Source organism: Bemisia tabaci, chromosome 4 (assembly GCF_918797505.1).
Source record: "Bemisia tabaci chromosome 4, PGI_BMITA_v3".
In the NCBI taxonomy this organism is placed as follows: Eukaryota; Metazoa; Arthropoda; class Insecta; order Hemiptera; family Aleyrodidae; genus Bemisia; species Bemisia tabaci.
The window spans coordinates 31,104,126-31,130,274 of NC_092796.1; the positions used below are offsets into that span (position 1 = coordinate 31,104,126).

Here is a 26,149-nt window from a genome sequence, read left to right on the forward strand (position 1 = left end):
AGAGGGTCATACAATTTTATGGTACTAATCTCATCTTGCATTCAGATTAATCGGACTTTTGGGCACTACAAATATAAAGACTTCGGCACCAAAGCTCACTCCTCGATTTTTAACAGTGTACTGGTGACAAATCATTGTGAATTTTTGTATAAGGATATATTTCTGAGGTCGGACTGTTGAATTTTTCTCAAGTCTCGTTAAAAGTGTCGTTTTTATAATGCGACCTTAAATCTTGTCTGATCCAAATGCCCCCCCAAGGACAAATCTGTTAAAGGAACGATGCACATTTCGTCGAGTCAGGGGGAGAGGTCGGACAAAATTTGGAAACCTCAAAAGCTCATAACTCCGTTTATAAAAAAAAAAAAAAAAACTTTGAGGTTCAAAAAGTGGCTCCATTGATTTTTTTGAGAAATTTGCTTTTGGAAGCACCCCTTAAAATTTAAAATTTGACAAAATAAACATCAGAATTTGCAGTTGTAGTCAAAAATTTTATGTTCGACCTCTTTCTAAAAGTGCTTGATCAATTGTATTGTAAATTTTTATTTTACAGTTTTAAAAATAAGTGTAAAAAGACCTTATGGGCCTGATCACCATACTGTACATACTGTATATTTAATCTATATATAGTACCAAAAAAAAAAAAAAAAAAAAAAAAAAAAAAAAAAAAAAAAAAAAAGTTTGACCTCTTTGATTGACTCGATCCACTGTGCGACGATGCGTACGGCCCTTATAATATTGGTCATTAACCAACCTCAGTTTCTCACCCCTTCCAAATTGGAACTTTTTAAATCGTTTCAGGTACGTGATCACGACGCTTTGCGGGGAGCCGTGCGACTGTCCATCGGTGGTGGTGACGGTGCTCTTCTGGATCGGGTACTTCAACTCGGCGCTGAACCCGCTCATCTACGCCTACTTCAACCGGGACTTCCGGGAGGCCTTCAAGAACACCCTCCAGTGCGTCTTCCCGTGCTTCCTCCGCTGCTGCCCGCCCGAGCCCGACAATTCCAAGTTCATGTAGCAAAGGCGCCGTCCCTCGCCCACGTGTCAAATGGCAATCAGCGACATCGCCACCAAACACCAGGAGCAATCGCTTCACTGAAATTGGTCCCCGAATGTTGTCACATTCCGGCCGAAGTATCACAAGCGCCATGCGACGTTTAAAAATTTCCGCCGTCATTTTATTTTTTCACAGAGAAATTTTTCAAAGAAGCTGTCCGAAAATTTCACTGAATTTTCTTCGTGCCGTCGATAAAATTCAGTGAAATTTTCAAACAGATTCAACCATAATTTCTCTTTAAAAATCAAAATGGCGGCGAAAATTTTTAAACGTTGCATGGCGCTTGTGATACTTCGGCCGGATCTCCGATTGCGGCATTGTATTTCCGCTCAAGTTTTATTTATTCAAAAGAAAATTGACCGATAGCATTTCTCGTAATTTTCTGTGAATATAATTTACTCGTTCTAGCATATTCACAGAAAATTCCAAGGAGATATTTTGGTTTCCTTTCTCTTGAAAAAATAGGACGTGGTCGGTGATTTTGAAACATTGCAATGCATGCAGACACACCATTACGACTTTAGACATCGATCAGGGGGCCGCGTTTAACAGAAACGTATCAAGTCGCATTTTGGGAGAAAATGAGTTGGGAGTAAGGTTTCGATTTCAACTAGTCGCTTATTTTCTCCTATCAAGAAATTCAAAGTTGAACGCAAAAACAGTCGTTCAACTTTGTCCTTAGTATTGAGTCTTATGAAGAGATAAAACTCAGGACAAACCTCTTTTTCACGGTTCAACTGCAGTGGCGTGGCGTAATTTATCAATTGATCTACCATTTAAACCTATGGAAAAGGATCGATAAACAGGGTGTTTGCAGTGAACATCTTCGTAATCGATTCTTTACCACAGTTTCAATGGGGGAAATAACTATCGATAATCGATCACTTGCGCCTGGCCCCTGTTCAATATGGTGCATCTTGGTGCGTTTTTATTGAACTCGGTTCATATGGTTCATGTAATGCGAACGTCATCTCTTACGTGTTAAATGGCGATCAGGGACGTCTGGACCAAAAACCAGAAACAACCGATTCACTGAACTTGGTTCCTTTCGTCGAATTTTTGCGATTGAATATGATTCCCTTATTTTTTTTCTTTGATGGATTTTACCAGAAGCACCTTAACCACACTTCATATTGATTAATTTTTCTTTATTTGTAATCTCCTCAACGGAAAATGAACCTTTGTAATGTGCTTAAACTTCTGTTGACTTCGAGTTGCCTCTTAAAAATTGACTCGTCACAATTTGGGCTATGGAAGTTCTGCGGACTTCGTTAAAAAAAACAAAGAAAGAGACCAGCCCGACCTCAGTTAAACTAGTGGGCTTCAAATCTCGAGTGCCTTCAACTTGAACTGTATGCAACTATTCGTACTCCGGATACAACTATACGTGCTCAGCGGATATCCATGTTGCATACTCCAAAAATTGCAGGCGCTCAGGGTCCCAGTTCCCATTCTGGCAATGTTGCGTCCATCGCTTTGTTTTTTCCCCGATAAAAGGTAAAAAAGATATGGGGAGAGTTAAATGAACGGATTTTATGCTCAGATTTTTTAACTTTTTAAATTGACTCGTTGAGGATGCGAACACAAAAAAGTCGAGTATAAATGAGAAAAAAATGCGCAACTCTCGAAATTGGAGAATGAAAAAAATTCCATCATATTTGCTCGCAAAAATTCGCTTTTGTAGGTTCCCAGGGCGCATCTGAGGACCAAAAATGGAACGGCCGATACCTTTACTAGCATTAGATTATCGACGAACCTGTTTATCAAATTTCGAGTCCTATTTGCGACGTGTGAAAACGGCGATTGTAAGGCACGCCACCTTAAATGGGTATCATCTCCATACGACACCTGTACCCAAACAATTGTATACTGCTGGAAATGACTCAGTTTCGCGCCTGTAACGGAATTGCATTTCGATAAGTGAATCGGCACAGTTGGAAGAAACAATAAAATGTGTCCATTTTCCACGGTTTGGGAAACCATCTGTGAATCCCTCCCGTTCCCAGTGACGGAGCGTGAGTGATCGATCATCGATATTTCCCCGTTTGAAGCTGTGGTAAAGAATCGATTATGAAGGCGTTCGTTGCGAACACCTTGTCTATCGATTTTTTTCCATAGGTTTAAAGGGCAGATTAATCGATTTATCGCAAAGCACGCCACGCCATTGTCTAGTCCCTCTCGTGCGTCCCGATGAATGCGCCTCACTGTCTTTTTAGTAGCTATTATATGAAAGTATATTCTTTTTTTCTTACTCTACTTTTGCAATTCTGATCTAAGAATAATTACCCGAAAAAACCTGAGAAAATAGACGAGGATAAATGTCAAGACGGAGTACCAAATATTCTCACGAATCTAGTCACTCACGCAGTATTGGTAAATTTAATTGAAGGCAAAGCTGGAGATACCGGGAAAAGTGGGGGTTCAGATGATAAGATTTTATTTTTTGAATGGAAGTTAGCGGTTGACGAAAAACAGCATTTACTATAGTTCAATATTAATTTATTACGATTCAACTTTCAACTTCAAATTTTTAGAGCAGTTGAAGAAAACCCGTTAGGCTCAGACAAATATTTTGACCCTGTTTTTTGCGGTTATAATTTTTCTTTTCATGATGATTCCATCTCTTAGAAGACCTACATGTTTAATTTCAGGACGTTGTATGGACAGAACTTCGGCAAAGTTCCTCGTAATTGAAAACATACCCGAAGTTTGAAATTACAGAGGATTACGAAGGGTCGGATTTAAATTACAATTAAACGCAGCTACAATTCCAATTGAAGTATTTTAACGTTATGACACAAGTGCATTTTAACAAATGGTCCATAAAACTCCTAGACGGTACTTAAACTACAATACGATGCCTACCAAAATACCTCACTCTCTGTGCAAACGAGAGAGAAGTTGCATGGACCTTTCTCTATTGGTATATTCCCATTATTCATCTCTTTTAAGCGATTGTATAATCATTAGCGGATCCAGCAAATTGGCAACATTGTTTTTCTCCAGAAAACCCATGGAAATGTATCGATTCTTGGAGGGGCCAGGTGCTCCGACAAGAATCGACTATTTAACATAGGTTTAAATGGAGGAAATCCGGTGTTGCCAATGGACCACTAGACAAGGTACGAATTTCAACATGCTGATACATGTTTCTTTATCAAAATTGCACGTAGAACACGATACGTACAACGAAAATTACCAAAATCAACTCCTGACGAAGATATTTAATGATTTTTGATGCGTGAATTCAAACCCCCGCTCATGAAAACTCAATGCTCTACGTATTTCACATCGCGCGCTAAACGTTATCATGACAGTCTCTGCAATGTAAAAATCTGGCACCCTTAATCTTGACGCTTTGGCTCAGCTATAGCAAATTGCTTATAGTTTGAAAAATACATGGCGGGAAATGAACATTGCTCGGTTGAGAAGCTTGCTGAAACCGTTGTAGTGCGCAATTTGACTCACGTAGAGCTTTGAGTTTCTTGTGAGCGGGCAGTTCAAATTCCTCGTAACCAATGTGAAATAAAAACGTTAATATCTTCGTTAGGAGTTGATTTCGGTAATTTTCGTAGTGTGAATCGAGTTCTACGTGAAATTCTGGTTAAGAAACATGTATCAGATTGCTTAAATTCGTACCTTGTCTAGTGGTCCATTTGCTGGATTCGTCTCTGTTTATAATACAGATGTCATCGAGCAGAAGAATATATCTGCGTAATATTTAGAATTAGAGCGGAAAATAGCATGCAATGATTATTTTTATTGATTTGTTTAAAAACTGGTCATTTTCGATCAGAAACAAACTTAATTGAAGCAGAAAATTGCAATAAATCGGTGTATTTGTCTACTCATCTTTTCTTTCTTGTTGTAGCTGAGGTCCCTGTGGTAACCATATTTTAATGTATGGGTTTAAATCCGGAACAGAAAACCCTTTACCGCATACCATAGTACTACTAGTAGAGTTGCCACTCATCATCACCTAGAAAAACTCAATCGTATTTTGCAGTGTTTTTTCAGGGTTAGATTCTAGTCATACGACGTAAGTTACATGTATGTTATGGCTGTGCAAGTAATGTAGTGATCATTCCCTTCTTTTTGTCTAATTTTGCTCCACTTCTTCTCTCTTGAGGACGATCTCGAAAATTGTACAGAAAATGTTTTTGTAAATAGTTTTGAGCCGATCATAATTTCCAGTCTTTTACTTTAGCCGTCGTTTTTATTTGTTCATCAATTGGTTTGTATTTATTTTTTTGCATACTGTTCATAGTGTAACTTCTGTAAAATAAAGCATTTAAAACTGAAAGAAATATTTTGAGTACGGTGTTTTAGTTAGAATGTCCTGTTTTTGAAAAACTTTTGAGAAACGTTTCACAAGTTCACCTTTTAGACCATTGGCGTGTCTAGCAAATTGGCAATATTGTTTCTTTTCCATTTAAACCTATGGAAATGTATCGATTCTCAGAGGGGCCAGGTATCACGTGCCGAAGCTCATCGACGTTGATAAAATCACCATACATTCTCCGATCAAATCGCAACTTATATTGTGATCACTGCTACTTGGGGCTCGGTTCGAATGTGACTGAAGCGATAACAGTTCTGCGCTCTGCAGGAGTTGACGATAACTTGTGAAATATGCTATCGATTACTCCCTTCGGGGATTCTCGACCCCGCTACCAGATGTCAGGACGAGTACTTCGCAAGCAATGACAACCCCACGTGGCTCACCAGAAGAATAGCAACCAGTGCCGGTGATGGTACCTAATAGGCCACGAGACGGGGTAAGAACCCGAGAAAAAATGGATCGTTCAAGCTCATTCAGGATCGTTCGATTTTCAATGATCCTGAATGAGTTTGAATGATTCTTCAATGAGCATCAATGATCCCGAATGAGCTTGAATGCGCTGACTCGTTGGATCATTCAACTTGAATGATCCGGATCGTTCAAGTCGAATGATCCGGATCTTTGACCCAATGCGCTTGAATACGCTGGCCCGTTGGATCATTCAACTTGAATGTGCCAACTTGTTGGATCGTTCAATTTGAATGTGCCGACTTGTAGGATCGTTCAACTTGTACGATCAGGATCATTCAATTTGAATGATTCAATTAATCGGCTTATTCAAACTCATTGGGCCAATGATCAGGCTTATCGTAGCTGAATCATTAAGAGCATTAAAATTGAACGGCCCAACATGCTAGCTCATTCAAGCTTATTAGGTCAACGATCCAGATTATTAAAGTTGAATAAGCCACTACTATGCCAGCGTCTGATTGGGTCACTTGGATAATTTTTACCTCCCACTATTCTACATTAATATAATTGCTATGTAACTTTAATAAATACTCAATCGGGTCAAACTCTGGGACCTACCACAATGATATGATCACTTCAGCAGATTCGGATAATCAAGTATCGGTCTGATGAGAATCTATTATAAAGAAATTGTAAGAAGTATAGACGCAAAGGCACATGGGTAGCCATTTTCACTTCGCAGTTTTTCTTCGACAGAAAAATGAAGGAATATAAGGGATTAGTTCAAAAACACTGACTCGCCAGAAATTTCATCCAATTCCTCTTGAAGTAATAGCTCATCATCTGCTCTATTAGAGTAACAGTGTGAATGTACCTTCAATAAAAGTAGTTTGAAGGTGAAAATATTTTTGCTACAAACTATCTCCAACATGTTGTCAAGAATTCAAACCACAAAACAGTCATGATGGGAGAGGCTCGTAGCTTTGCCGCCGAGTTGCAAAGCTGCTCTGCCGTGCTAAGAAAGAACGCCTTATTAGCCTTCAGACGTTGCTAAGTTTCCTCCGATAAAAACCAAATTTACTGGGAAAATTGCGAATATTACTTTCCAAAATTTTTAGACAATTTTGTACGCAATTTAATCTAAAATATCTGAACTTTTCTAGAAAAAAAAAAATACATGAATATTTTCAAAAATACATGTTTTATCAAGGGAAATTTGGCAACTCTCGGATGTTCATCCGGCGTTCTTCCTTAGCACGGCAGTGCTGCAGGGATACTTTCCATCGACAACTGAAGAATTTAACTAGAAAGAAACATATAAAAATAACCCCAGATAGCACAGGAATATTCAGAGAATATTCTGAGGACATTCATTGATAAATCCAGAACATTCTCAGAATATTCTGAGAATGTTCTCGGAATATTCTCAGAACATTCTGAGAAAGTGTGAATGAAACAAGTTCAGAACATTAGGAATATTCTAGGAATATTCTGGGAATGTTCCATCAAAGAACATCCGTGGGACATTACAGAGAAGAAAATTCCACATAAAAATTTCCACGGACATTTTATTTTTTAACGATTGAAGAACAGGAAATGTTCAAGATTTTTTTTTTAAATTTTGATAGAAAAAAAATTGAACATTTTCTATGGCATTCAAAAAAAGGAAGGAAATCAAGACACTTTTAAAATTAAATACATTTGCGTGTTGAATGATCATTTGCGACTTTGACACACATTTAATTTTAAAATCATGATTATTTTTCTGGTCATTACAAATTGTAATATTTTTTTTAAGAAAGAATTGACAGTACAGGGATTTCTCGTAACAGGGGGGAACAAAAAATGTCGGTGGAAATTCATGATTCTACGGTAATTGAAGCTGGCAGTGGAAACTTTGAAATAAGATACCATAAAATCTAGAGAGGAAAAACGAAAGAAGTATCTTTATTCAAAAATCAAATTTAGCAAATAAGCTGTAGGCGATTGAGAACAGAACGCTGATGATAGCTTGAACTGGAGAAGTGGTCAAATGAGAAAATAAAATTTACAATTCGAACGCCAAAAATAACACCTACTTGTGCGCTTTGACATTGCTTAGCTGCGCCTTTTTTTAGGAAGAAAACACAAATTTGGGGCTCTTATCACAAGGATTTCCCCTGAGAAACTCTTACCTACTAGAAAAAATAAAGAAAATGAAAAACATAATAAATTTAATATAAATTACCCCTGAGAAACTCTTACCTACTAGAAAAAATAAAGAAAATGAGAAACATAATAAATTGAATATAAATTACCGAAAGTCACAAAACAGGTAACACAATTGAGAATTGACATACTTGCTGATGATAATGATTTGAAGAAATATTGACGGTGGAAATTTATAATACTACAGTAAATGAAGCTAAATGACGATAAGGAATTGAAATTGTAACTTCAACACGCATTTAATTTTAAAATCATGATTATTTTCCTAAACATTACCAAAAAATACAATGATACCTTATAAAAATAAAAGTATTGACAGCACAGTGATTGCTCGTTAGAAAAGAAAAAAAAAAAAAAATATGTAGGTGGAAATTCATGATACTACAGTAATTGAAGCTGGCAGTGGAAACTTTGAAATAAGATACCATAAAATCTAGAGAGGAAAAACGAGAGAAGTATCTTTATTCAGAACGCTGATGATAGCTCAAGCTGGAGAAGTAGTCAAATGAGAAAATAAAATTTACAATTCGAACACCAAAAATAACACCTACTTGTGTGCTTTAACATTGCTTTACTGCACCTTTTTTTAGGAAGAAAATACAAATTTGGGGCTCTTATCACAAGGATTTCCCCTGAGAAACTCTTACCTACTAGAAAAAATAAAGAAAATGAAAAACATAATAAATTTAATATAAATTACCCCTGAGAAACTCTTACGTACTAGAAAAAATAATGAAAATGAAAAACATAATAAATTTAATATAAATTACCGAAAGTCTCAAAACAGGTAACACAATTGAGAATTGACATACTTGCTGATGATGATGATTTGAAGAAATATTGACGGTGGAAATTTATAATACTACAGTAATTGAAGCTAAATGACGATAAGGAATTGAAATTGTAACTTCGACACGCATTTAATTTTAAAATCATGATTATTTTCCTAGACATTACCAAAAAATACAATGATACCTTATAAAAATAAAAGTATTGACAGCACAGTGATTGCTCGTTAGAAAAAAGAAAAAAAATATGTAGGTGGAAATTCATGATACTACAGTAATTGAAGCTGGCAGTGGAAACTTTGAAATAAGATACCATAAAATCTAGAGGGGAAAAACGAAAGAAGTATCTTTATTCAAAAATCGAATTTGGCAAATGAGCTGCAGACGATTGAGAACAGAACGCTGATGTTAGCTTGAGCTGGAGAAGTAGTCAAATGAGAAAATAAAAATTACAATTCGAGCACCAAAAATAACACCTACTTGTGTGCTTTAACATTGCTTTACTGCACCTTTTTTTAAGAAGAAAACAAAAATTTGGGGCTCTAATCACAAAGATTTCCCCTGAGAAACTCTTACGTACTAGAAAAAATAAAGAAAATGAGATAACATAATAAATTTAATATCAATTACCGTAAGTCACAAAACAGGTATCACAAGTGAGGATCCTCATATTTGCTGATGAGGGGGCGTTCAAGTATTACGTAACGCACTTCTTCCGTCTTTCTGGGCTCCTCCCCCCATTGTGACGCAGCCCTTACCCCCATGCTTACAAAATACGTAACGCTAGCCTGACCACTCCTCCTTAATTTTAAGAAATAAAATCAATAAAATTTTGAGAAAATCGCGTTATCCTCACAAGTTTATTCCCCCCCTCCCCTGGGATTGGATGGGTTACCTAACGTTGGGCTTGACCCCCTTCCCCCTTGAAGCACACCGTAGCACTGGCTCACAAACCCCCCCCCCCCCCCCCAGTGGATTATGTAATACTTGAATGGCCCCTGAACAGTATTAATTAATAAACTTCATAATAATAATAATATGAACAAATCTTTAACTATCAAGTCACAAAAAAGGTAACATCGCAATATATTAATGTTAACATTTGCACTTTAATTGCATCCATTTATCAGGAGGTCTATCTGCATGACTAAAGAAATGCTGCGAAGACGTACCTCAATAGCAGCTCTTGAAGATACATATGTTGTTATGGACAGATTCAATGTGTCAGCGACCTAAACTTTAATTTTGTAAGCCTATTGATTTTAGAAATGTTATATTTACTTTAAGTAGCTTGTACTTTGTAGGATGCACAAGGGCAGCTACTGTACTGACTGCAAAAATTAAAATGACAAGTTTAGAATTTGAATCGACGAGCAGATAGTCCCTTTTAAATAAATGTAACAAATTGAAATTAACAACATGGTAGGAAAAAAATTAACAGGTACAATAGAACAAATGTCAAATGGAACCAAGTACCGAGGAGAAAAGTAGAACGAAAAAACAAAGAGATGCTACCGAATTGGCAATTCCAATAAGTAAGTGAAAAAATATATTTAGTAGTTGTAGAAATAACTTGTATGTATTATCACTGCTCCCATCACTTTGTTTGAACATTACTGGCATCATTTTGATACTGAAAATCTATGAACATTCATCTCTATTGAGTTTCAAAAATGCCACTGTTTTTTCTGTTTCATAAAGAGAACCTAATTGGTTTCTTTGATAGAATAGTTCAGAAAACATGGACCTTATAATGTTAAAGAATTGGCCAAACTATTTAAAAATGATATCCATTAGTTTTTCTTATAGAAATGAGAATATGACAAGACTTTGCGGGTTTTAGGAATCTCACCATCGATTTATGCCTCAGATTGAATTAACTTGAAAATTAAGGGGAGTGAATGAAACAAGAATAAAACAAGAACAAAACCAAATTCAAAAAATATAATAAAGTATTGAGGGAATATTAGAAATTAATACTTGTGGGAAAAATTGAATGCATTCACAGTGAAGAGTTACCCAGAGAAATAAGTTTCATCATCAGAATCATCATCTTCTTTATCACTTTTTTCAGACAGCCTTCCATCGTGACACGGATAGTTAAAAAAGTCATCCTGACTATGATGCTCGTCCTCAATACGACGATGATTCAAAAAGTCTTCCTGATTTCCATGTTCATTGCGGCGATATGTCAAAAAGTCATCCTGACTTTCATTTCCATTCTCGTTACAACAATCATTCAAAAAATCATCCGGATTTTCCTCTCCACCATCTTGGTTTTCATTATCACTGGTTTCAGGATTTTCCTCTCCACCATCTTCGTTTTCATTATCACTGGTTTCAAATACATCTCGACTTTCATTTTCACGTCTCTCAAATTCACATTCACCTTCTACTTCATCTTGGTTATCAACAATGTCTTCACTTTCACCCCTACAACAACAGGAAGAAGCATGCATCATTTCAAACTCTAATTTAAAAAACATGAAAATTGATATTAAAAAATAAAATAAAAAATAAATAAAATAGTTTACATAAATGTCACTTTGGATGACGTTGAATTGTAATAGCTCTACTCAAAAATCAAAACCTTGTAAGTGCAACCCCTCTGACATGCAGGTAGTTGATGTCTTACAGATGGCAGACGTTAAGATTTCTGTACCACTGAATACTATTACTTTCAAAGACCCCGCGCTGGCTGATCGAGGTACTTCCTGCTCAAAGATATTTCATGCAGCTCCTTAAAACGTTAAAAATGGCATGCTGACTGAATTTTTTTGCTGGAGGTAGCTCTATTAGTATTCAAAAACAAGGGGAAACCTAAGAATTCCAGTCTAATATCCTTAAAAAACAGAAAAAATATTGCGTTAAAAGTCTTACAAGGCAATCTAAAAGGATGAAATCTCACCTCGCATCCAATCGCTCCTTAGCTTTAACCAACCATCTTTTAAATGGGCCATCTATCTCTTTATCCAAAACGTTGTGACCTACTCTGACTGCATCTGGAAATTGTACAAAGAAAAAGATAATTATAATCCTCAAGCTTGAAATTTAGAAATGCTGAAAGAAAGAGAGGGAGAGAGCGAGTGTGGAAAAAGAAAAAAAAAAAACACATATAAAATGTAGCCCCTGATCAGAAACTTGAGAAAGGAAGGAAAAATTACTTGAGTAATCATCATTGCGTCATGTGAGGTTATTTGAGAAAAAGGACCCTCGGACTTAAATAATATGATCAACAAACTCACACAAAAATACTGTACCCCCAAAACAGAGAAAATGCTAGGATCTCTCAAAAAATTTAAGATGTCACGTTGATAAGTTTTCTTCTTTTTTTATATTATTTTTCAAGGAAGCGCCAAATTATTTCCCCACCTGAAGTTTCCTCTTCATTATACATAGCGGCTACAAGAAAATGTGGAAAAAATTGACAACATTGAGTCAATTAAAGGTATGAAAAGATAGTCCATGCAGAGTGAAGGCCTCAAATTTGAATACATAAAAATTTGCAGTTTGGCAATGGCCCTTCTGCATCCTTCACTGGGCCTAGAGACAGAGAAATCCCGTCAAGAGACGAGTACTATTTCCTTCTTCCAGAGACTAACCACCACTCTAAAGAAACTTAAATCATTGGTTACCTTGAAAAGCAGTGATGAACATGGTATATTGGTTCAAGGCTTCTTTTCCTGCTTTGTGACCAGTCCATGAGAATTTTGAGGCAAGTCCATCGGTCATCAATATTTTAACTATATTTCTCACAGAATCCCCAACAGATTCTGCATTCTTCCTGCTGAAGTGCAAGACCTAGGCAGAGAACAGAGAAAATAATGCAATAATCAAAGCATATCATTTCAAATTTTTGTTATTTATTTGTGGTTTGAAGAGCCTTAAGTAGAAGTAAGACCTAAGGACTGTTCAAAGACAGAAGTTCAGGGCGGAATTACGTATTCAAATTCCTGGATTCACAAAATGCACATCAGATTTAGGGGAAATTTAGAGGGAAGAGAGAACTCTAAGGAACCTGACTTTTCCTATTTTCTGAACAGTTACCGAGAGTAATTTCCAAAAATGTTCAAATATTGATGAGGCTGGTGAGTTTTCTAGAGTTATTTTTCAAAGAATCAGACTGTAAAATGTAAAAACAGCCTTCCTCATTCATATAAAGTGAGCAAAAGAATGAGACAAGGAGAATTAGGAGTCATAAAGAGTCCGAGGTTAAAACTTAGAAGACTTACAAATTTTTTTCTGAACTCAGGGTCAGAGAGGTCATGATCCATCAGTTCCAACTCCTGAATGGAATTCATGGGAAAGCGTTTTTCAATCTCATCTGTTGCGGTGCAAATTTTAGAAACTGCCATTTCTGCCATTTTCGCTTGAACTTCTTTTAAAATCTCTGTACTCCCGTCAACAGCTAATTTAATGCCGGTCATTTTCTTGTTGGATCTTTGTGCAAGTTCATTGGTCAGGCTAAGTTTTTCCAATATGAGTTCGAGTTTACCTGCATCAAACCGAACGTAAGTAATGATAGCATTTATAAAATTACAAATCATGAAGGAAAAGGATTGTTGTTTCAAAGACTTTTGAAAGTTCATGAAAGTAGGCTACTCATATATAGCACCTGAGATCAAAGAATGATTTCACTTCGTTGCAATCAATCAACTATGTATTCAACTGTGCATTTTTAAAATCCAATAGGTCAAAACATTACCTACCTTCAACATGGCGCAACCTTGTTGAAACATCATCGTGGTCTGCTGAGTTCTGATTGTTTTGAGAAGTGTTGCGGTTGGCTTGAATCTGCTTGTTTTGAGAAATATTGCGGGTGCCTTGATTCCGATTGTTCAGAGAAATGTTGCGGTTGACTTGATTCAGGCCAGTGTTGCGATGGACTTGATTTTGATTGTTCTGAGCAGTGACGCGATTAACTTGATTTTGATTGTTCTGAGCAGTGTTGTGGTTGGCTTGATTTTGATTGTTCTGAGCAATGATGCGATTGACTTGATTTTGATGCTTCTGAGCAAGGTTGCAGTTGACTTGATTCCGATTGTTTTGAGTAGTGTTGCAGTTGACTTGAATCCGATTTCTATGAGAAAAATTGTGTTTGACTTGATCTTTCGGTTGGACTTTTGCATTCCGAATCTGAGAAATATTGTTTATTTCTCTCAGAGCAGGATGATTTTCTGTATGATCTTTCTGGGTAGAGTGCGCAAACCTTTCACCTTTTTGACTTTGAATCCCATTTTTCTGGGCATTTGCATTGGTTACTGGTCTTTCAGCATGATGATTCTCTTTGGTACTTTTGAGAATCTGAGAGACATTGCTTATTTCTCTCACAGCAGGGTGATTTTCTTTATGACCTTTCTGCGTAGAATGCGCAAACCCTTTACCTTTTTGACTTTGAATCTCTTTTTTCTGGGCATTTGCATTGCTTACTGGTCTTTTAGCATGATGATTCTCTTTGGTATTTTTGAGAATCTGAGAGACATTACTGATTTCTCTCAAAGTATGGTGATTTTCTTTACGACCTTTCTGGGTAGAGTGCGCAAACCCTTCACCTTTTTGACTATGAATCCCATTTTTCTGGACATTTGTATTGCTTTGTACCATTTGAGACGGTGAAGGGATCCGAAAAGATTTGCAGTTCGGTAGTGTAAAATTGCTCAAAGCAGACGCACACTGGCTCCGAGCGCTGTTTTGTGCTTCTTTTTGCTTCTTTCTAGCTTCGCTTTTGTTGCTTTTACTCTTCTTACATTTTGGAACATCTTCATCAGATGACTCAAGGAACGTATTTCGTTTCCGATTTCGAAACCCTCTACCAAGTTTATCTTGGTCCGTGGTTGCTCCATTTTCATCCTCCTGTATAATTTTTTGAATACGGACCGCTTCTTGATACGATTCTGCAATCAGACAAAGAAATAAGTATAACATACGTAAATACATAATTTTTAAAAAAATTTAAGACAACACAGTTAGCACTTCGCTGTACAGCCACATATTTTGTAAATGCCACCCGCTCACACGGTAGAATGTATTAAGTACTCAAATTTGTTTTACAGGCAGTCAACAAAGAAGAGCAATAGGGCACTGTTTTTATTCGCTGAGTCCGGCGACATAATTTTTTTAATATGCTTTGTCTCTTACTAAAGAAAAATTACTTGATTGAAAATCTTCCATATCGTCAGAAAATAAACCAATGATACAAGAGACATTCAATTCATAAGACACAGCACAAATCCTCCTGAACCTGATGCTAATGAGCAAGTACGTAAAAGTAATGCAACAGTATTTCTTACCGATACCAGTCCGCTTCGGAACTATAACATATTTTGGCCATGCATCATCAGGAAATTCGCAGGTATTCAGCAAATCTTCTAGTTTTTTTTTGTCTCCATGTACTGCAGGAAATTGGCACAGCTGTTCCAGTTCATCGTTGTATCCGCACAGCCACGATTCTCGAATTATGTCAACGGTATCATCAAAGGGGAAAATCCCCACCAAATACGTTTTCATTTTGAATCTGTTGAATAGAAATGGAATTAGTTACAACATAATTATAGTAATTACAATAATTAATCAGAAAATACAGTGAAGAATCGGACTATAACCTAGGCAAGATACAGTTTGAGTCTACTTTCAACTTCATTAGCATTTGCACACATGCACTTAATTTCACCTGTACAAGAAAACTTGATAGATGAAGCTCTATTGCAATTTCTTCAAAACATGGTAGTGTTATCAAATGAGAGCAGAAAATAATAGCAAGGGTATAAATTTTTGACACTACAAAGCATCAACGATTGTAAAATTTGGAAAAAGAAAAATTTTCTCAGCAACAATCTATAGTTTTTATCAAGAGAATCAGGTCATTGTAACAGTTGTGAGTTCCACTGAAACAAAATAAAAAGAAAGTAGCGAATGAATAATTTTTAATTTGAGTTCCTTGAAAAAGAACAGGGTCATACGTTCCAACAAAGTGGGTTTCAAAAATCTTTAAAGAAAATTTAGAGAGCAGAAAAAAAATTGAGCAGTTTGACCCAAACACTAAGGAAACTGAGTCACATCTGACAAAAAAACAAAAGGTAATAATTCACTTTTACTTACTTTGGCGGAGTATAACCAGTCTAAGATTGATTGATGCAAAAATTAGAAGTATCTGATGGAAAAAGGAATTTGAAAAGGAAAAGGTGAGTGAGGGAGGGAGGACTCTTAAATGAACCTTACTGGATTCACACAGCTTCACACTTCACGCCAAAGTAACCAAAGCACTGCCAGCTAATGAAGTTTCATCCCTTTTTCCTTCAAGTTCGTGATACAAAATCCAAAGTTCAAACTAAATAAGTACAAAATTATGCGAAACTCCCAGTTTTTCAATACAAATATTTAGAAATCTAGATTGCTCTATGAAATCGTAAGTCATGAATGATCTCTGAGCACACCATCTACTTTCAAAATTGAGAGGGGCCACCAATTTTGTTGGTACATCTAAATGTTGAGCGACAGAAGGCTCATCATTTTGTCCATACTTTTAAGAATATTTGATCGTGTACCAAGAACTGGAGGTAAAAAAATTATTATGAGGTGTGTAAGAGAGGCTGAACCACAAATTCTGATTTGAATGGCAACAGCATGTTCTTGTACTGAACATCACCTACTGGAACAATCATCATTTCTGATAGGTTGGACACTGAAAAAATCTTCAAATCTGAACTTGGGCAAGGACTGACAAAAACGTCTTTTTTCTGCAAGAACTTCCGCCCAACAAGCAGAATATCATTTGATTCAGAAGCAGTGCAAATATTCCGCAAAACGAAGACACTGCCATCTAAAGTTGTGAAACAGCTATCCCTGGCAAAGATAGAGAGCTTAAAGGAAGGGAAATGCACAGTTTGATAAGTGGGTCTAACACATCCTTCTAACAGTAAACGCCCACGACAACGGTACGGCATTGAGCACCTTGGGAAATTTGTACTTTTTGTGGGCAGTGATGGTGGACACGCGTCTGCTTCCGAGATACGTTTCACAACCTGTGGCAATGGTTCATCACCTTTAACGACAAGTTGTTTTATATACTGTAAGAAGGATTCAAAATCAAAGGTGCTACAATCCTCCATATCATCAAAAGAATCAAGATTCTGGGGCCAGTGTATCAAGTTGTGGAAATTGTGGGTCAGAAGATTTTCGGCATACGCGATTTTACAGTTTTCTACAAATTCAACAAGAATAGCAGTTGCAATTTCTTTATGATCTTTGCACCGAGCTGGGTGCAACATAAGTCTTAGGGCAACATACAACAATACAAAATTGCCAAGACGCTGCTCACTAAGAATACCGTCTAGCACATAAGGGCCTAAGTAGCAACCAAAAAGACGAAACTCTGTCGCTTTCCACCGCTTAATATCTTCCAGTGGTCTAGACCTGCGAACGAATTCAGAGGGTATAAATTTACCAAAAAATAACATTCGCCCAGATGCCTGAGAAATGAGTTCGTCAGAGATTTTGGCATTATTTTTGGATTTAAACACCCATAATTTTCCAAGTGTCTTCACTACACCAACGCATATTAGATGGAGATAGTCAAGCGGAAAAGAATCAATGAAATTAATCTGTGGGATTCTCAGAAGAGGCGAGTCACCATTGTGAAAATGCGGCACTGTTTTGTTAATGAAATCTGCATGCGTTCTCAATGGGGCATCAACTAGAGGATAGTAAGTCCTCTGGCACAGCTGAGACCACACACCTTCTTGAATGCATTTGGTGCAAGAATACTTGCCATTGCTAGCAATAGAACATAAAATAAATGATTTGGCGGGGCAATCACAAGAGAAACCTTTTAGAGTAAAGTTATAGAGATTGCCTTTGAATTTTACGCCGTTATTAATCAGATCAGTCACCTCGTCAATAAACGGATCCAGGAACTCCTTCGCATCTTGTGGTTTATCATTTTCACCGCAGTGAATTGCGATTGGGAAGACATGATGTCGAATATCCGGAACAGAGATTATTTTCCCTAGAATGGGGGTACAATGAATACCACTACTTTTGAACAAAGGTAAACCATTTACGCCGAAAACCATTGAAACATTTGTAATTTTTTCCCTAGATCGCTCAAGAGCATTCTGAATGCCCTTCCATAACCCAAAATAATAGAACTCACCACCGGCTTTCTCTAATTTTACGATATCCACTTTACGTGGGGTTTTCATTAGAGTTCTGGCATCCAGTGGTAGCGTATGAAGTTCTGCTGGATTGGTAGTCTTCAAAATTCGAAGAAGGGCAGATGTAGCAGACTTGGTAACTTTAAACTTGACCCCCCAGATCCGTAAATTGTCTAATAGGGTAAGTTTGGGTGTATCATAATCTTCCTCCAACAAATCTTCTTCCTCACTATGAAGATCAGAGAAATCGTCAAACTCAAAATCAGAATCTATGTTCACAAAACTCTCATCTGAATCAGATGATTCATAATGCGAATGAAAGCCAGGGGAATCACCATTTTCACTACCATTATCGATATTGTCAAACTCACTAAGATTTTCACTGACTGAAGAGTGGTCTGTCACAGAGTTTTCGACATCAACTGAAGCGCCATGAACTTCATGTGTACCAGAACTTTCATCTTCCTGACTACCAAGTAAACACGAATCTGGCGAAGATGATGACTCTTCATCAGAGGACTGCACTCCTTCCCCTCTCCTCTCGGCTTCAATTACCCTCCTAAACTTGGTAGATCTACTAGCATAACAATATTTTTTTCGATGGTGCCGACTCGGTCCACTCATCTTCAGCAAAGAATAAATCCAGACAACAATAGTAATTCTGACAAGAATAATTCCTTACAGTACCTACAGCATGCCACAAAATATTCTAACCTCAAAAATAGTTGAATAATCCAAATCATTTACCCCTAACTGTGGAAATACACTAAAAATCCAGCATGATTGCAATGCTTGCTTGATAGAGAAACATATGCGAATCTAACAGGTGTTGGTACATGTTCAATACGGAAGAGGGGAAGCTCAAGGTGGGAAAGCTAGACCTACAGGCTCAACAGGTCATGAACTCATGATAGGTAAGTGAAGGTTAGGATGGATGTGTTGATGGAAATATCAAATCTCAGAGACGAAAAAGTGAATAAATAAATAAATACACAGCTGGAAAATGCTTCACCTTAAAACCAAGAAGCCGCAAAAGTCAAACTACGATCAATCACTTCAATTATAAATTATAAAACACTGGAACTGGAGTATGTACTTCACATTGCACGAGGTAGCTGCTGTTTCCCGACGACGAGTTTCGGAACTCTCCTGCGCGATGACGTATCACTGGCTGCCTGCAATGTATTCCTTATGGGAGCAGCCAGTGTGACGTCAAATAGGTTGCCGCCGAGTTCAGGCCGGGCGGGGAAGTGGATTTTAAAAATATGCGCAATGACTGAACTGCATAACTGTATAGATAGATCTCACGCAAGATTCGCCAGCCAAGTTGGCCTGATGGTCAGCGCGTCTGAATTAGTGTCATTGGATCCCGGGGTCGAATCCCGATTGAGGCATCAAATTTACGGGAAACTGAGCAATAAATCTTCTGAAGCAGATCCTACTCGACTTAATCCCTGGAAATTTGAAAAGCCTGAAGCATGGATGTGCTTGAACATCCCTCGATGTCTACGTGCAATAAACGCAGTCTAAAATTGCCTGTAAATGCTAGACACGAAACCTTAGGTATTACCAGCAAGAAAAAAAAGAAAAAAAAGGTCATTTCCGGGTTTTTCTTAATTTTGGAGCTAAGTATCAGAAATTTTGAGACCTTTTAATACAAATTAAACTAAAAAAATGAATGAATTCAATTATGTAATCAAGAAAATAAATAAATACAGCAATTGGTAAATAATCAAGAAAATAAATAAATATATTATAAGTATGAAAGCAATTGAAAAAATAAGTAATAAAAGTAATTTTAACAAAATACCCCATAAAAATATATAAATAGATTTTACCATCGAAAATCAAATAATAATATATAATATAAATTAATTAATACATTTTAAAAAAATTAAAAAATTGATTCGTTTAAGCGCGGAAAAACGAAGAGACGGGCCCGGAATTTAATAAGTGTAGTAAAAAAATTAAGGAAGGAAAAAAAATGAAAAAATATTAAAGTGAAAAAAACTAAGAAATTCCAAGTCCCGTAACTAAATGAAGGGTTCAGTGCATAAATCAGGTGTGACATTTTTGTGATGTCGAGAAAACGCGTTTGAAGCATGAAAATTACATGGGACCTATATACCAGGTGGTCCGCGCCGCCACGGGCGGGTACGAGCTCAGCTCGAATGTTCAGAGGACATTCTGAGAATATTCCGAGTTTACCTGCTGATCCAGAATATTCTCAGAATATTCTCTGAATATTCAAATGCTGCCCAAAAAGTCGGAACATTGTCAGAATATTCTCCGAACTTTTTGTGCTATCTGGGACAGCATAACCAAAAAAAAATGTTGAATTGAAGGATAAACCGCGCGTTTAGAATTGCATGAGCGATGTCGCTGTTACTCTGATTCAAAAGAAAGACACCAGCAAAAATTACATTGGGATACAGGGGTATAAAATTGGCTTTGTCTCTGAAATTATTAATTTACCTTAGATTGTGCTTTGAAGTGATACAAGGCAGTAGGTAATTACAAATTTGTGCTTGAGTGTTTGTTCAAATGAAGTGTCATCAATGGAGAAAATTTTATTGCAGTAAAATTGTGTCCTCGGACCATAAAGCAGTGCATTTGATGACTGGAGCACAACTCACAGGTATAAGGTAACATCATACTAATAACTTGTTAAACGGTCAAGGGAAAACACAATAAATGGAATTTAAAGCGACATAGAAGAGAAATTACAGAACAGAGGATTTCAATTTTCGAGGAAAGTAGGGCCTCTCTCTCACTAGCTTTTCTGAAAATTCTTAAGATTAGCCTTATGACAGTAAAAAAAAATGAGCCTTACATGATAATATAAAAAAAAGAGACGAGAAATTGACATAATCATAGCAATCCTTAAGACAGGAGGATGGAAAAATATTTCAGCAATGTGGCAACGCCGTTACTTCCCCGCCTCCCGCCACTCGTTTGCTGCGTGAAGAAAACAAAAGAAGATGACCGTTGAGCCAAGGAAGATGGAAATTCCACCCCCGAACCAGTAACGGCCGAGGGGTCGCGGTATTCGCCACTTGGTCTGATCAGTCTTGCTGCCTGCGTATCATTAGCGTGTCGCCGCTCAGATTTTTCGTCTGTGTTGCTTTAAATTCTATGTATTTATTGTTTTTTCGCTGGACTGTTTAACAAGTTATCAGTATAAACTTACCTTATACCTGTGAGTTGTGCTCCAGCCATCAAATGCACTGCTTTGTGTTCCGAGGACACAATTTTACTTCAATATTTTCTCCATCGATAACGCTTCATTTGAACAAACACGCAAGCACAAAATTGTAAGTACTATTGCCTTATTTCACTTCAAAGCACAATCTAAGGTAAATTAATTATTTCAGAGACAAAGCCAATTTTATACCCCTGTATCCCAATGTAATTTTTGCTTGTTTCTTTCTTTTAAATCAGAGTAAAACAGCGACATCGCTTATGCAATTCTAAACGCGCGGTTAATTCTTCAATTCAACATTTTTCTGGTTATGCTGTTAATTTAATATGTTCCATTTTAGTTAAATTTTTCAGTTGTCGATGGAAAGAATCCCCGCAGCAGCTCTGCAACTCGGCGGCAAAGCTACGAGCCTCTCCCACAATGACTGTTGTGTGGTTTGAATTCTTGACAGCGTGTGGGAGATGGTTTGTAGCAAAAATTTTCACCTTCAAACTACTTTTATTATAGTACCTACATTCACACTGTTGCTGTAATAGGACGGAGGATGAACTTACTTCAGGAGGAATTGGATAAACTTCTGGTGAGTCTGTGTTTTTTTAACTTTTCCTATCATCATATGTTTTTTTGGGGTTTTTCCCCTTCATTTTTCTGTTGAAAGAAAACTGCAAAGTGAGAATGGATATCCATGTACTTTTGCTTCTATACTATTTACAATCTTTTTGTAATAGATTCTCAGCAGACCGAGACCTTGACTCACTGGAAATCAACGATCAGGAGAATTCAAGCTGGCTGGGATTCAACGATCAGGATCATTCAAGCTCGTTCAAATTCAACGATCAGGATCATTCAAGCTCGTTCAAATTCAACGATCAGGATCATTCAAGCTCGTTCAAATTCAACGATCAGGATCATTCAAACTCGTTGGAGTTCAATGATCAGGATCATTCAAGCTCATTGGAATCCAATGATCCGGATCATTCAAGCTCGTTGAAATCCAATGATCCGGACCATTCAAGCTCGTTGAAATCCAATGATCCGGATCATTCAAGCTCGTTGAAATCCAATGATCCGGATCATTCAAGCTCATTGAAATCCAATGATCCGGATCATTCAAGCTCATTGGAATCCAATGATCCGGATCATTCAAGCTCGTTGAAATCCAATGATCCGGATCATTCAAGCTCGTTGAAATCCAATGATCCGGATCATTCAAGCTCATTGAAATTCAATGATCAGGATCATTCAAGCTCATTCGGGCGCATTAAAATTCAATGATCAAGTGAACGATCTGGATCATTCAAATTTGAATGAGCTGACGAAAAACTCATTCAAATTGAATGATCCGGATCGTTCATTTTTCAATGAGCTTGAATGATCCATTTTTTCTCGGGAACGCAGGCACTATGATACGATGCATGTCACCTTATCAAAATTTCACGTAGGCCACTGTGGACCCATCGAAAGTTTCCAACTTTAACTCGCAAGCGACTAATTAGTGTTACTTGTGCTTGACGGTTGACAGTTCAAACTTCCCGCTTGATAAAGAACGAAGTCCACTCGGGTCAAATATGTTGCTAGATAGCCATGAAAAATCGGCACTTTCCCCCCATTTAACCCATGTATTATATCTACATTTAATTTTACAATCTGGCAACTTTAAATCTGCGCACTGTGGTAATCTCCGAGAGTGTTGCGATGAAATAATATTCTCCAAGTGCTAAATTATTTTGAAAGAATTGCATAGCACAATGCATTTTAAGTTTATAGAAATCAGTGTGTGACACAACTTTATTTATTTGCCAAACTGTGAGATTGTTTTCTACGGCCCATTTGAGCAAAGTATGTTGATCCCCCCCCCCCCCCCCCCAAGCGGTAAGTTTAAATTGACAAAATTTAATGTGAACTGAACTGCAAATTGCTCTTTCATGAGTCAATTGGGTAAAATTTTAATGCGTTTAACGTTTCCGACCTGAATTTTCGACGAAATGACACTTCTCGTGGTGCCTGTCTTCTTACCAAATCACGTGATTCTTTAAAAGAAAATAATAAAAAATGAAATAAAATAAAAAATGAAATTGCATTCTTCTTATCTAGAGAGTCTAGACTTGAATTCTGGCCTGGATGATTCAATTTGTTTTAGGAATTTCAAAAAGAAATGACGGGTCCGCTAAAACCAAACGTGACACCATCATTTCACCTTTTTGGGTGATGAAATTTTGATGTTTTGTCGACGACAAAAGACACTCTCCTGAAGATAAATTTAAGAATTGGAAACGAACAATTGTAAAGATTTAATCAGAGCAAAAGGAGAAAAAACGTTATCAAAACCGGAAATAGCTTTTTTGGAAACCTAAAGTCTAGGCATTAAGTTGTAAAAATGATCTGTGTAATCGGTCACAAGCGCCTTCATTTTCGGAGGATACTAAATGTTCGGCACTTCGTTTAGTTACTCGTAGAATATGACTTGCATTGGCTCTTAATATCAGTGCTGAGGATGCGAGAGAGTGATGAGTTAGTGTCATTGAACAAGAAGACAAAGCGTTTAAGAAAGAAAATATTTTTAGGTCTTGGGAAGATTCAAAACTAAAATTGGTTTTAATACGAGATCGATTTTTAAACAAACGTTTTAATAAACAAGAATTCATTTAATAAAATTTTAAATTCAAGTAACGAAATTTTAATAAACGTTTCTCAAGCTGATTCGTGTTTATACATTATCGTACATAGGTTTGACTACTTTCAACCTCCACCTCCGATTGGTTTTAGGGGTAAGTATACTAGCAACCCCTCAAGTGGCTTGAAAAAAATCCACATTCTATCCTTTCCCGTGACACCTCATTTCTGTAAATAGGGGGTTTTGGTACTCGAAAACAAATATTTCGGGGAAGGAAATGTGCATGTACCATCTACAAATCAGAATTTTTAGTTTCCGACGGTACATGAAGTCGCTTTTATCTACATGAATAGATAGTTTACGCGGGCTGAGTGATAGACGTTACCTAATAGCCTGTGACGCTGAATTTCTCAAAATATACTTACTAACTATAACTAACTAACTATTTCGTGCTAATAAGGAGAACTCTAGGAAACTCTAGGGGAGGAATACTCTATAGACCAACGGTTTTGAGCTCCGTCTGTGACAGATAAAAATTTCAAATTTTTTTCTCAAAAATAAATGTTTTTTCAATTGAAAATTTGAAATATTGAGTATCACAATACTTGAACGGCTTTTCCGTAGACAGTCATAGCAAAAGCTAAAGTGCGACGCCATGTATCTCCATTGCAATGATTCAAAATCTCCGCTCCTAGTTTATTTTTTCGAAGAGGAACATGGCAACTTTATAGCTTGAAATCTATACAGAATATTCTACTATCTACAGAATAATATATATCTACGAGGAAAAATCACGGAAATTTTCGATGAATATACGATATTTACTACGATATTGTTTATGATTATTGACTATTTTTCCTAGGAAAAAATAAAGTATGACTGGAAGTCTACAATGTCGCAAACGAAGATACGTGGTCTCACAATTTGCCAATCGAAATGTGCTCTTGTTTTTACTACAATACCCGCCCACGCGTTCGCTAGCTCTTTCGTCCTTGGCACTGCGTTAAAAACATCTGTATAACGGTGAGGTAAGTAAATAACGCATGTGCCTGTTTCATCGTATTATTATGCAAGAGTTGAATTTGGAACAAACGAGATTCTACAGTCAAGGGAGTTCACTTGGTTGACAATGTGTCTGTTGAACACCAGAGACTCATTGCCACATGAGAGAATTTGTCAAATATAATATTGAATTGAAAGCACATTGAGAACGACAGACATGTCTAAAAATCCGTTCTTTAGCCGTTAAGTATGGTGTAGTTCCGTCACAGCGTTCATGGGCTTTTTTTTTGGTCACCCGTGATCAGATTTAGAGAAAATTATAGAGAAATCTGTGGTCAGAATGCGAAATCACGTGACTCTGTTGCGTCGTTGAAGGCTTCCCGTCATACTTCATTTGAAGAGCTTGGAGGACAAGGCGCACAATTGTAGTTTTTGCTATTTAGAGAAATATGTGTTTGAAGTTTTGAAATTATATAGACCCTTATGGCTGAAAAAAAGTTCAAACTGTTTTTTTTTATGCTTATAAATTGGAATGGAGATGTTGCATGTGTAAGAAATTTGCGATTTGAATATTGATTCTTGTGTAAAAGTCTGCGAGAAACACGATGGTGCCACTGGTTTTCTCTGAAATCAACTCCCAAGCTCAAAAAAAGCTTTCAAGTTGAGGCCAAAATAAAGGGGATACCCCCCCCCCCCTACCCTGAGAGTCCACCTCTACTCCAAGACAAACACTCCATGCAAAGATAGGGAGCAAAAGATAGGATAGGGAGATAGGGGGGATTCCAAAACTGAAAACACGGCAACCCTGCTAATGTATTTGCTCCCTATCTTTGAATGGAGTGTTTGTCTTGATGTAGACGTGGACTCTCAGGATAGGGTGGGGCATCCCCTCCATTTTGGCCTCAACTTGAGAGCTTTTTTTGAGCTTGGGAGTTGATTTCAGAGAAAACCAGTGGCACCATCATGTTTCTCGCGAGCTTTTACACCATAGTCAATAATCAAATCGGAAATTCCTCACACATGCAACATCTCCATTCACAAAAGACGCCTAAGACTAGATTTATTTGAAATCATCAATACCTCAATTTTTTAAAAAATGCACTTGTGCGCGTGCGCCTAGTCCTCGAAGCCCCTCATGTTTCCTTTGAAAAATTAACTGACGTAATTTTTTTCAAACTCCCTTGATTTTTCCGCCCGATTATCAGAATATTCTGTAACAATGTCAAGCTATAAAGTTGATTTTTTTCCTTTTCGAAAAAATAGAAAAAAAGAAATTTTGAAACATCGCAAAGATAAGTCGTTGTGCTCTTTAGCCATCGAAATGAAGCCTGGTGCTGGCAATGTTTTCCCTTGCTTTTCCTATGAAAGCGGTG

At 37.1% G+C, this 26,149-nt stretch overlaps 3 protein-coding genes and 1 long non-coding RNA gene across 9 annotated transcripts in view; 2 read left to right on the forward strand and 2 right to left on the reverse strand.

Moving 5' to 3' along the window:
• LOC109036833 (octopamine receptor beta-2R) overlaps positions 1-5,364 on the forward strand; it is a 302,738-nt gene extending 297,374 nt beyond the window's left edge. For all 4 annotated transcript variants that reach the window (XM_072299677.1, XM_072299676.1, XM_072299675.1 and 1 more), the window contains one exon: positions 799-5,364. In XM_072299677.1, the coding sequence (XP_072155778.1) occupies positions 799-1,018 (220 nt within the window). In that variant the 3' untranslated portion in view covers positions 1,019-5,364. The remainder of the gene's footprint in view (positions 1-798) is intronic.
• A 2,366-nt stretch (positions 5,365-7,730) lies between these two features.
• LOC109044396 (uncharacterized) lies at positions 7,731-19,484 on the reverse strand. 3 transcript variants are annotated; one of them, XM_072299683.1, is made up of 8 exons: positions 18,971-19,484; positions 15,905-15,924; positions 15,097-15,320; positions 13,516-14,700; positions 13,039-13,301; positions 12,442-12,607; positions 11,715-11,808; positions 7,731-11,239 (listed from the first exon to the last, which is right to left on the reverse strand). In XM_072299683.1, the coding sequence occupies exons 3-8, from the start codon at positions 15,311-15,313 to the stop codon at positions 10,822-10,824; spliced, it is 2,343 nt and encodes a 780-aa protein (XP_072155784.1). In that variant the 5' UTR covers positions 15,314-15,320; positions 15,905-15,924; positions 18,971-19,484; the 3' UTR covers positions 7,731-10,821. The 3 variants fall into 3 exon arrangements, with proteins under 3 accessions (XP_072155784.1, XP_072155783.1, XP_072155782.1); XM_072299682.1 differs by having other exon boundaries at positions 15,905-15,956; XM_072299681.1 differs by lacking the exon at positions 15,905-15,924 and having other exon boundaries at positions 18,971-19,482.
• Positions 15,963-18,964, reverse strand: LOC140224489 (uncharacterized). The gene has a single exon (XM_072299684.1). It carries the CDS (start codon positions 18,580-18,582, stop codon positions 16,375-16,377), a length of 2,208 nt encoding a protein of 735 aa, XP_072155785.1. The 5' UTR covers positions 18,583-18,964; the 3' UTR covers positions 15,963-16,374.
• A 1,102-nt stretch (positions 19,485-20,586) lies between the features above and the next one.
• On the forward strand, positions 20,587-21,682 carry LOC140224375 (uncharacterized). Its single transcript, XR_011899659.1, has 2 exons — positions 20,587-21,272; positions 21,501-21,682. It is a non-coding gene; the product is annotated as an uncharacterized lncRNA (long non-coding RNA).
• The last annotated feature ends 4,467 nt before the right edge of the window (positions 21,683-26,149 follow it).